This window comes from Pseudomyrmex gracilis, unplaced genomic scaffold (genome assembly GCF_002006095.1).
Source record: "Pseudomyrmex gracilis isolate BER0280 unplaced genomic scaffold, ASM200609v1 scaffold_323, whole genome shotgun sequence".
Lineage (NCBI taxonomy): Eukaryota > Metazoa > Arthropoda > Insecta > Hymenoptera > Formicidae > Pseudomyrmex > Pseudomyrmex gracilis.
In genome coordinates this window covers 8,682-21,045 of record NW_018020907.1, presented here as the reverse complement: position 1 = coordinate 21,045, position 12,364 = coordinate 8,682, and the positions used below count along the sequence as shown (strand labels likewise).

The 12,364-nt window shown below is 34.8% G+C and overlaps 2 protein-coding genes across 6 annotated transcripts; both read right to left on the bottom strand.

The window, feature by feature from the left end:
- Window positions 1-3,090: 3,090 nt before the first annotated feature.
- Window positions 3,091-7,238, bottom strand: LOC109860071 (glycine N-methyltransferase). Of its 2 annotated transcripts, none has more exons than XM_020438921.1 (5): window positions 7,060-7,238; window positions 5,152-5,508; window positions 4,299-4,434; window positions 3,824-3,944; window positions 3,091-3,710 (listed from the first exon to the last, which is right to left on the bottom strand). In XM_020438921.1, exons 2-5 carry the CDS (start codon window positions 5,483-5,485, stop codon window positions 3,414-3,416), a joined length of 888 nt encoding a protein of 295 aa, XP_020294510.1. In that variant the 5' UTR covers window positions 5,486-5,508; window positions 7,060-7,238; the 3' UTR covers window positions 3,091-3,413. The 2 variants fall into 2 exon arrangements, with proteins under 2 accessions (XP_020294510.1, XP_020294508.1); XM_020438919.1 differs by lacking the exon at window positions 7,060-7,238 and adding an exon at window positions 5,829-6,595.
- Window positions 7,239-9,317: 2,079 nt separating this feature from the next.
- On the bottom strand, window positions 9,318-11,656 carry LOC109860074 (zinc finger protein 706-like). Of its 4 annotated transcripts, none has more exons than XM_020438927.1 (3): window positions 11,167-11,656; window positions 10,377-10,521; window positions 9,318-10,263 (listed from the first exon to the last, which is right to left on the bottom strand). In XM_020438927.1, the coding sequence occupies exons 2-3, from the start codon at window positions 10,518-10,520 to the stop codon at window positions 10,174-10,176; spliced, it is 234 nt and encodes a 77-aa protein (XP_020294516.1). In that variant the 5' UTR covers window position 10,521; window positions 11,167-11,656; the 3' UTR covers window positions 9,318-10,173. The 4 variants fall into 4 exon arrangements, with proteins under 4 accessions (XP_020294516.1, XP_020294514.1, XP_020294517.1 ...); XM_020438925.1 differs by having other exon boundaries at window positions 11,179-11,654; XM_020438928.1 differs by lacking the exon at window positions 11,167-11,656 and adding an exon at window positions 10,843-10,943.
- Between the last annotated feature and the right edge of the window lie 708 nt (window positions 11,657-12,364).

Here is a 12,364-nt window from a genome sequence, read left to right as displayed (position 1 = left end):
CTTTGATTCCACTGTCGCGTCATTCGATTGCAAGCAATAATTTTCACTCGTCGCGGTGAATCTTTGTAAAAACAAAAACAAAAAAAAAAAAAAAAACTCTGAAAGAGCTTGCGGTAATTTTCATCCTTTTTTTTTTGTGATTTTATAATCGCGGTAGAAGTCAAAAAAAAAAAAATATATAGCATGTAAAAAGTAAGATATATATATATATATAAAAATACATATTTATAAAAATATCTAAGAATAATTAAAAACCAACTATATTCTTCTAACATCTCGCGATTCATATTGCGCAGCTTTCACCGGGCAGATCGTCACTGAAAACACATGAAGAGGAATTATTAACGCAATACGATTACTACTACGATTTTTTATATCAGCTCCTTCGCAATAATACAAACAATCGCTGTTCGAACGACAATGTTGCAACACGAGTCGTCGTCCGTGACCTTACTTTCCGCGCTTGGTCGCTCGAAAAATAAGAAAACAAGTCAATTTTTTCGCGACTCGTTACAAGAGTCGAGTTTTTATTATATTACAAACCGTGCGAATTCGCCTTCGAAAAAGTTGCTGTGAACCAAAAAAAAAAAAAGCTCTACTCTCTTTGATCATCTCAATTATAAAAAAAAAAAAAAACCCAATTGTTCGCATATCACACTTCGCAATATTGTTATCTTTGTCATCCGCTTCCTCTTTAGATCGAACAAAAAAAAAAAATCAAACATCGAACGTATCGAATTTCATTATCGCGATTCTTATCAGCGATATATCACCCCGTATCTCTCTATCCGCGTTAACATTCATTTCAATCGGAATTGTAAAACCGGCGAATAATAAAATCAAGTTTGTGTTTTTTCGTGCAAATAGTAGATTAAATCGAGCAAATTTATACGTTTATTTACATATATATATGTGTATGTATATACGTTACATATTATTACGTATACAGTTCGAAACAACACGCTAAGTAGCGTGTTGCAATCGCCGCGTGCGATCTCGATAATCTTATAAATATGGGGAAATTCGATACGAACGACGACGAAGACGACGACGACGACTACGGTGTTCGCAACGTCGATCGAAGAAGCCGTGATAGGTAACGAATTTCGTGGAAAAGAAAAAGAGAGAGAGAGAGAGAGTCTATATATACATATATATATATATAAAATAGCCAATGAACAGAGGGAGAAGAAAAAAAACTACACGGGAGAAAAAAGTATAAATAAAAATATAAATACACACAACACATACGTACATATGTATATTGATATAGAAGGGGGGAAAAAAAAAGAAAAAAAAAAAAGAATTTTTGCTATAACACTCTTCGTCCATTTTTCTATATAGGCAGTTCGTTGCACTTGTGACACAAGTCCTTGGCCTTGTAAATTAATGTCCTCGGTATCATATTTCTTCGACGAGAAGCACCTGTCCCTCTCCTCCTCCCCCCCTCCCTACCTGGTTTTCACAGTGCCGCAGAAAGTACGTCGAAGAAATCGAACGAAAAAAAAATCGAATCTCGGTTTTAAGCCCCCCCTCTCACATAAATATCGTTCTTCCTCTCTTTCTCCCTCTTTCTCTCATCCCCCTCTTCCCCCCACCCCCCTATATTGTTCTCTCTCTTACGCAAAAATATGAATTTTTAATCTGCTATAAAAAAAACAAAAAACAAAAAACAGTCCCTCGCGGGAGTTCGATTTCTACGATAGCGCGCGGCACTTTTTACACACGACGATGAAGAGAGACTCTTGTAGAGCTTTTGCGGGACCTCTGATGGGGGAGAGCGACTTCCCATCCGGACTTAAAAAAGTAAGAGTTCGCAAGAAGAGAAGCAATTTTCCTGCGCCGATAATTTTAAGTTGGAACGATCATTGACGATCTAAATAACGACGCGTTAAGCGAAGTTTTAACAGCGTGTCTCCGAAAAGTATGTCCGATGTCAATTCTTGGATACGCGCGGACTGGCGTTAATAACACGAATAAACACAGATGCGAGATAAAAACAAAATCTGACGATTTGTGCGTTCGAAAACGATGCGTCCTTCTCGTTCGCGATCGAGCTCACAAATGTGCCACGAGATCGCGGAGAAGATCGCAGCGGATAAGTCGATTTAAAAAAAAGCAACGTGTGTGTGCGAACAAAACGTTCTAGTCTTCCTTGATATCTCTGAACTTGCACGTTTATTTGAAGCATCGATCTCGCGGGGGAAATAAAGAAAAAAAAACCGAAAAGAAAGAAGAGATGCGTGCGAAGACACGAAAATTCGTCCAACACAATATTGTTCAGCAAATTATCGTCAACGATCGCTCGGAAAATATCTTTGAGAGATCAAATTGTAGCATCGAACAAAGCCTGGCTAGAATACTCAATGAAGAAGCTGCTTTCAGACTTATAATAAAAAAGAATTAAAAAATTACGATCCTGTTGTGTGTCATTTTGAAGAACACATGTTTTTTTTTAAACAAAAATCCTTTTTCGCAACATACTTTCTTGAATGTTTTTTTTTTTACTTGATTCTTTCTTTAGCAGTAGAACATTTTTCCTCAATGTGTATAGAAAAGAATACACGTGTACAGAAGGATAATAACAATAATATTAATTTGCACGATGTATATATATATATATTTGCTTATTGTACATATAATATATGTTTATAACAATATGTTTCTTAACAATATAGAGAGGTATTAATTACTTATGTATGTGCATAAGTACATATACATATATATATATTTATATATATATATATATATATATATATATATTAATATATGTAATATATATATAATATATACACCGAAAAAATTATATTCTCGTAAGTAGAAGATTTTATACTTAAAAAATCTTCTTAAAGATTTTAGATGATATTCTTCTGAAATTAAGAATATAATTCTTTATTTAAGAATATATTCTTTATTTAAGAATATAGTCTTTTTCGATAGTGAGATATATATGTTTCTCTATATATAGAGGCTTTTTATATTCTAATCAGTATATATTCTTATCAATATTACTATTTAGAGGATTTTCCTCTTAAAATAAGAAACTCTTCTTGGCGCCTATTTTAGTATAAAATATACTTAAAGTAAGTGGGATATCCTCAAAACAAGAATACTATTTTTTCGGTGTATATAATATATATATAATATATATATTAATATTACTTGGATTGTTGCACAATCCAAGTAGTATTTATATATATATAAATTGGTTATGCATGTGCATAAGTATTTATTTATCTTTCAAAAATAAAAGAAAAACAAACTCACTCCTTAATATATTCCGTGTTAAACACTATTCAGTCTCATTTGGTGGAACATTCAACTGCCCCGAAAAATCGTGATAATGTTATTTAAGAAACGCACGTCACACGTAAGTTGCACCGACTTGTGTTCAAGATTTTTTGCGTTTCGTTTCAAAATTGCTGTTTTTCCAGCACGTGGATGTAGAATCCGGGATTCTCGATCTGATTGAGCGGCTTGAAGTCGCCGTAAATAGCGTATTTCGCTTCGCGGCCGAACGTGTCGGTCAGCATGTCGCGGAAAACGCTCAGTCTGTGAGGATAATACGACAATCGGAACTCGCTAATGATCTCGGGAACGTCGTTGTTGTTTTTCGTGTTGTTCAAAGATATCACGTAGTCCATCGTAACGATCATCGGTTTCCCGGCCACATAGAGCACCGACGTCTTGATGTCCGTCGTGTACTGACTCTGCAACACGGAAGATTTTGCAATACAACGATTCTCTCGAGAAAACGTTAAAATGTTATGAATCAGTGATAAAGGTTTTATTTTTTTAATGTTTTTTTTTTAATTATACTTACATTGTAATATATACATTTTGAAGGTGTTTGACCGGTTTGAATTATATAGTCATAGTTTCGATGATCGATGAGTAACAAACCTCCCGGTTTCACGCAACGCTCAAAATTCGCCAAAGCTTGTCTGAAGTAATAAACAATATAATATTTTTTATTATCCCATTTCTATAAAATATTGTTTGATCTCTACAATATTCTATTTAATTAATTTTATTTATTTATTTATTCTAAGATATTTATTTTATTTCTATCTAATTTCTTATAATACAAAATCTATATATATCTATGTATGTGTGTTTTATATACGCACACACATTTTCTGCTTTTTAATTTAATTTATCTTTGAAGAGCCACGCGATTTGCGAAACATACTTCGTTTGCTGATTCGTGATATACATATGTATATATATATCTCACAGTATTAGATAAAAACTTAATCTTAATGTATGATCTACATTAACGCGCGAATGTGTACTACCTTTGTTCTCTTTGATCGCCGAAGAAATCAGGCATGTGGGCAAAGCTGTTTCCCAAGCATATCACGGCATCGAAACCATCTCCAACGAGGTGACTGATGTCGCTGGATAAAGTTAACCAGTTCGCTTCCTCGATCACTGTTAATTCGAAGCGTCGTGTAAAAAGTTGCACAATCCAAAGTAGTAAAATTATTAAAAGTACGTAAATTTTTAAATAAACTTTTGTTCCAAAAAAAGTGCCCTTTCTATCGCGAATAAATTTAATAATTCGGTGTGTTTTCATTCCGAGCGAGCGCCGTGTTGTTAGTTTTTTTTTTAAATTAATTTATCTCAGTTGCGCAACATTGATTGTGCGCAAAGAAAAATATATACGTACATATATATTTCTCTTCACGTCCTTCTCACGCACGAAGATGATGATACATCATCTATATATGTAACGTTGAAATTACGGATCTTGCTCTAAAATTCACGTTATCGCATCGATTTAAATAATTTATCTTTACGTTACATCCGGTTATGTGTTATCGTATTAATATTTCGGAACAAAAATAAGATAATGTCAGAACAAGATATTTTCAATTAATTTGCAAAATTTCACTTCCTTGGTCTTTCGCAACATTCTTTTTTTTTACGCTAGCTATTTTCAGTTTTAATTTGCAGAATTTTACTTCCGTCTTTTGCGATATATCCTTTTCTTTTTTACGTTTCGGAAAGAAAAATGTATATATATATGTATATATTTTACATGGAAAAAAACATTTTTTATTCCTTCTTTCCGAGCATTTTTCTAGAGTTTTAATTAAATTCCGCGAGCTTTGTGTTGAGGTAAGGAAAAACGTTCAACTTTCTCACCCCAGTTGTCGAACGCAGACTCCTTCCTGCGATCCCACCTAGATTTCAGCGCGTACTTGAGCATCTTGTCGGAAGCGTCGACGCTGACGACCTCGAAACCTTCCTCGAGCAGCATCACGGAGTCAACGCCGGTGCCGCAGGCGACGTCTAATATTCGGCGGCATCCCTTCTGCCGCAGCAAACCCACCAGGAAGTCCCGGTAATTTTGCGTACGCTGCTTGGTGTCGCCGATGAAGACCTCCCAGACCTTCGCGGCCTTGCCGTCCGCGTATTGATCTCCGACACCCTCGGCTGGCGTGCCGAGGGATCGGGTACGGAACACGGAATCCACCATCACGTGCGAGGAAGCGAGAACACCTTTACGACACATTTGCAAAAACCAACCATTTGTTTTTTTTTGTTCCTTCTTTTTTTTTCAAAAAGAGACGAAGATTAATTAAAAAGGAAATTTATTGAAAGAAAAATTCTGTAAAATTTCTCAATTTTTCTTACGTCTACACTCTATAAAGAATTCTTTTTTATTTATTGTTTATTTTGTCACATAATGTGACACAATGACGCGGCGCAAAATGATAGGAGAGAAAAACGGCTCTCTCTCTCTCTCTCTCCTCTCTTGTTAAACTTCGTAACTCACACATCTCGCTAATGGGGGGAGTTGAATTTCGAAGTACACTAACCATTTGCCATAAAGTCTCTGTTCGCGAGAGATCGGCCAGATGGCTTCTTCACAGCCGTCTCGCATAAATTGTTGTTATCTCGCGTGGTGCAATCAAGGACTCTCTCCGACGAGAATCATCGAGCCTTGCGCGAGGCTGCTAAACGAGAGAAGGATATATAATCCTCGCTCTCTCCGGCGCCACATGCTGGCACAGGATTCTCAGACTGGGTGGCTTTCAAAATACACCGAGAGTGCACCTTGGCACGAACGGCGGCGCGGAATTAAAGATAATTGCGTAATTATCCGATTAACGACGCGGTCTCGCGTCACCCGAAATTTAAATTAATTGTAAAAAAAACTAAATGCAAAATTATGGTGTGATGATAATAATAAATTAATTGAAATTGGGAAAACCAAAAGATTTGTATGTATCTCCGGATTACAGCTTCAATCTGCTAATGTGGAAACAAAATTATATTTCATTAATTACTCGTGTATTTAACGTTGAGTTTAACTGCGAATTGTTCACAACAGGCTTGTATATTTGCGTGACTGTATTTAGGTGACAAATATATTATCTATTCTCATCTCCACGATCTTCGTCGATTATCAATATCACGACTCAACCGACAAATTCAAAAACGAAAAACAGAGTCGAAGTAAAAGGCGTAAAGCCGAGAGAAGATCCGGAACCAGCCGAATACAAGAGACATCAAAAGATCTCGCGCGCTCTAACTAAGATTTATAACAAATTGCACAAGTTCGTTTTTTTTTTTTTTTTTATTCAATTTTAATATTTGTTTTTTAATTAAAAACGCCAGACGTCTAAATTATTTTATTATTTTATTTAAATTAAACCAACATTTTCCTACACTAATAAGCACAATTGTACTTTTTCGGATTATTATCGCGTGACCAGTTTGACCTTCTTTGCGAAATAGACACGAGAGTTAAGTAAGAAGTGACAGGATCACGTACAAGATATGAATCAATTTTTTTGTTTTTTTTTTTTATATTTTTGCGTTGTAATTTGTACGTATTATATATTTACTTTTTTAAATATAATAAGTGTGAGAGAGAAATGAAATCTTAAAAAAATTAAGTATATATAAAAATATATTTGAAAAGTTCGGTGATTTCTCTCTTTTTAAATTCTTTTATAACAATTAAAATCATGTTAATTTTAACAGTAGCGGAGGCAAAGAGAATAAATAAAGAGAAATTAAAAATTAGATGTGTAATGTTCGCACCTTTGAGATTTTTCAATTTTCTTCTTTTTGAAGAACCGGATGAAAGTCGAATTTTTCTTCTTTTCTTCGTTTTCTTCTATCTTCGATTTTAGAGAATTTCACAAACAATGGAAAAAAAAAAAAATGTGACTCTAGTTCCACCAGTGTCGATATGAAGATCGCGTCAAACGTCAACTAAAAACTGTCACAATGATTCTACAGCCTCCATTTATATATACGCACACTGGTGGTAAGTAAGCGATAAGTGTTCGCGCATGCAAACTTGCCGCACATGCTACTCAACATGATGTAATCATTTCTATTAGCAGCGTCACAGGCGCGATACTGACTATTCAGTTTTAGTAACGTTGATAAACAGTAACTGATTTAAGTTGTCTTTGCGGTTGTGAAACAGTTTAGGAAATTCTCAAAACATCTTTCAAGTTGAAGTGAAAAGTGCAGTCTCACGTTGTTAAATTTTTGAAATAATTAGGAAGTGCTTCCATTCTCGTGTTTAGGTGCGCGTTGGAATTAATAATCAGGTAGAAAAGATGAGTTTTCACATGCGTTATAACGGATCTTCACAACGGCCTGTGTCTTTAATTTTGACGAAATAGCAGCGACGGTATTTCTCAATTTTCTAATATTAAGATTAATTATTTGATTTACGTTAAAATTTTTGTCTCACTAATTTAAGTTTTATCTGAAAATAAATAATAATTGTGTCAAGCTTAATACAGCGATGTGGTTATATATATATATAACCAAGAAATAAATATTTATTTCTTATTGTCTTTAATGAAATAAAACTATATATGTTTTTATCAAATACGTAATAATATGTAAAAACCACAGAAGAGAAGACTCTGATAAGTCATAAAGTCGAAATGTACATGTATTTCTGTGTTACACGTATTTTATAAAAATGCTCATATCTCGGAATTTTGTAGAAAATTTCCCTCTTTCGGTTTGGATAATTAAAATACTCCATTTTACATATCAAATAACGCATCAAAAACAAAAAATTGAAAAAAATTGACTTGACAAGTTCTTCTCCTTCAATGTAATAATATATTAATATAAACACATATTAATGCATATATAGATAAATAAATAAATATATATATTTCTAATATAGAAATATATATTTATAATGTAATAAAAATATCGCGTAATAAATATATTATAATTGCAAACGTCGTTTTTTTTATTAAAATATAAATAAGATAAGAATCTATAGCGCAATGCAAAAGGTTTACATTATGTTGCGACGTCATTATTATATCCAGAAATACATTCTGTATAATGACGCAACATATACACAGTGACTTTGCGCGTTTCAATGACTTGTATAACACAGAGAATATATATTTGTAAGAAGTAAAGAGTGGGAAGATAATCAGATCGAGACCCGCGAATATATATACGCAATAAGTAATATTTATACTATATGACGCGTTTATTGAAAATTTTTTAATAAATTTTAATTGCAAAACAAATGTCATATATATACAGATATGCACAAACATGTATATAGGTGTACGTACGTACAACATCCTCACCTGTGTTCATTCATTTTCTTGTCACGTATGTACAACAAACTTATTAAGAATAATATATCACAATAAAACTACAAAATAGTTTCTTTATTGAGGCCTATGGTATATCACACGTGTGTGTTTTTATACATTTTTTATGTGCATAATCATGTATAAATATATAACAATGCCATACAAACTACTATATTTCCAGTTCATCATTTTTACGTTACCTTACGTAAGTACGCATTTGTATTTTTTTTATAAGTGGATAATACACATTATCTTCTAGAAAGTCCAACTCTTCGCGGACAGACATGGGTCTCTCAGACCCACTAAAAAATTGCGTATCGGTGTCCCTAGTAAGAAAAATAAAAATTAAAGGCTTTAAACTATTAAAGGCTTCTTCAATTTTTTTTTTTTATCGACGCAGAATCGTTCAAACGTTCAATTTTGATTCAATAAATCAAAATTAAAAAAATATTATTGATTCTGCGAAGATTCGATTTTAAAATCGCGTGAGTCTCACAGAGACTTTAGTCTGTCCAACTCGCTAGATCATTTTTACAGTCTGTCCACGAAGGTTTAGACCTTCTTTGTATGACAGAAAAAATATAGGTAACTTAATATACAATACAAATAATAAAAATTTAAAGCAACGGAAGTAAAAACTTTTTTAGCATCTTTATGGGGAACGGGGCTATGGTAATAACGTGTGTCTCCGTTTGACTTATATTGTTCTTATTTTAAAGAGCATAAGAAATACAATCAACACTATAAATTGGCAGTTATACAGTTAACAACGGTTTTGGTTTTTTTTTTTTTTTTTTTCAACCTTATAATTTGAACGTTTGTAAAATCATACATCAAAATACAAAAGTTTAGTTAGGTAAATGCAACAAGATCAGTGTGGAAAAATCCTTCTCACAGTAAGAAAACTAAAAATGTTTAGAAACGTTCTTTGCGTACACATAACAGATCTTTTTTTTTGTTTGTTTGTTTTTTTTTTTAAATTCAACTTATACTAAATCTCAATACAAACTCGTCTTCATTTCAATACGTATATATAGAGAAAATAATTTATAAACTCTTCGATTCTCATTTATATTACTCTGTATATATATATTTGCACCACTCGTTTATATATAAATTCTCTTTCCGTACCAACAGAAAAAGGAAATTAATGCTACATGTTTTTTTTTTTATTTTTTTTTTATGGTAAAATATATTTTGTCAAAATTTTTTTTACCAAGAGTTTACGAACTTTATTTAGAAACATACACGCAGAGCTAGTTACGTTTTTGTATGAAAAGACTTGGCTATGTATATTTGTGGATACTGTTAACTTCTTAAAAAGCAATATATCTTACGTAAATGAATCCGCAATAATGTTTAACATTCTGAGTTGTGCGCAACAATGTCAAGTGAGTGTGTGATAGATCAGTTAAAACACTAACAAGGTATTAATTTATTATTATTCTGAAACTATGCAATGATCAGATGAATGTTGAACTATATATCACTTTGTCAGTTGCGTCAGCATTTTTTTTCTCCGCTCCCTATCCAATCCCCACTTTTTATACAACAGTTTATATTCTCATATATTCTTCAAATCGTCAGGCAGCTCGTTCTTGGGATGTTTGTTTTCAAAATGTTGCTTGTAAGTCTTGGGGTCTGGCATTTGAGCCTGAGAACAAAAAAAAACACAGGAATTAGAAACTATTTGTTACGTGTTACACACACAAAAAAAAACTGAGCATTTTTAAATAAATAAAAATGATCAACAACAAAGATTCTGACCTTGCATACAGTACACACATGAACAAGCGCTTTCTGGGCTGCCTTCTTCTGTTCATTGGCGCTGTGGCCTTGTTGTTTCTTCAACTTCGCACTTTTTTCTGCAGCTTTAGCTTGGGACTGTATCTTTTGCTGTCCACGAGCCATTCTGAAAACAAAGAAAGATCTATGGGAATCAACGCAACAAACATCAACAAATAATAATCGACAACGAGAGTACATTGGTTCTTTCATAATCTGTTAAGTGTTCAATGACATCAAGCGGAACTATGTTTAGGATATTATCTAACGACACAAAATTTTTTGATAAACTTTGCGGTATTCAATTTACATCAACACTAAGTAAGTTCGGCTTGTTATTTTATTGCAGCATCTATCTATCATCTCTCTCAAGATAAAAGATACAGAACCATATTGTTGTTCCTACCTAACCGTTGTGGGAAATGTGCGCAAACAAAAAAATACCCACGGAACTCGCGGAGGATCTTCACGTGCGGATCCCCAGCTAGACGGCAATTCCCTTCAATTCCCCCTATCGCCTAACCGAGGTTCAATCGTTTGGGAAAAAAACGCCGAGAAGAAACTTTCCTGAGCAAAAGCGCATCCTCCTCGCCTAGACGAGACGAGAGCAAAAGAGAGTAGCCGCGTATTTTTCTTTTTTTTTTCGATTATTTTCGCTACTTTCGCGAGAAAGTTCTCTTCTTAATTTTCCTTCGTCGCACGTCAAACAATACAGCTGTCTCTCGTTTCGAGAGTGCAGACGAAGTGTAACACTCAGCTTAAGCGAACGAACCTCTTCACTCACCTATTCGCTCGGACGGGACGCGCGATCGTGTCCAACGACGGATGTTTTTTTTCACTTGGAAGTCAATTCGGATCGGGACGATGCTAATAGACGCCGTTTCGTTCTCTCGAACCGACGCGGAGAAATCTTTTCCTCGACGAAAGCGAGCGAGAGAGAGAGAGAGAGAGAGAGTCGCGGGGAAAAGGAGCGAGCGAAAGTCCGCGATCTTCTTCCTCTCCTCTTCGCGTGCGATCTTACTCTCGCGCGGCCGAAATCTCACTCGCCGCGGCTATTGTTGTTGTATCATATAGAACGGAATCGCGCGTGTGCGGCGCACAGTTTTCTTTCTTCTTTTTCCCCGACTTCTTCGGGAAAAGTCTCAGCTTCGCCGCGATCCGATTTCACAATTTTTTTTCCCGAGGCTCGTCGAGCCGCTCCGCGAAAAAACCGCAGCGCGCGATGCGAAATTTCTTCGTTTTTTTTTTTGATGATCGATTCGATATATATATATATGTGCGCGAGCACTAAGGCCAAGTTTTTCGAGACGAGTGTCTCGAAAAATTAAAGCGCGATACGCAACGATCGCGCGTCGAGCGCGCGGATTCGTCCAACCGATCGCGCCATCTTGGGACGCCAACAAGAGACACAGTCGCAACCTTAGACCATATATACTTATAGACACGGCTTCAGACAACTATCTTGAAGCAAAGATAATATCATCTACATGACGTCACATGTGGGCAAACCAAAGGCGCGTTTAAGTCTATGTCACACTACGGATTAGGATTGAGATTGGATTGCAATTTGGCCAATCAGATAGAAGATCACTAAACTTGGGATTGGTTTTCTTTTTTTCTAATTGGTCAAATTTCAATCTAATCTCAATCCCAATCCGTAGTGTGACATAGGCTTTATAGACGGCTTCAGATAACCGCCTTGAGGATAAGATAATATCATCTACGAGGCCGCGTTTAGCCATTGCTGAAATGCCCACATGTGACGTGTCACGTAGATGATATTATCTTTGCTTCACCTCGACTCGTGGATTCATATCTACAGGCCGTGTCTATAAGTATACAGGGTGTCCCAGAATTGCCGTACAATCTCTCGTAGGCAGGTAGAAGGAGTAAAACTGAGTCGAAAAGTCCTGAACCATTTTTTTCTATTATTTATAATAAAGGAGTAATTATTGTGTAAATCAGGCCAA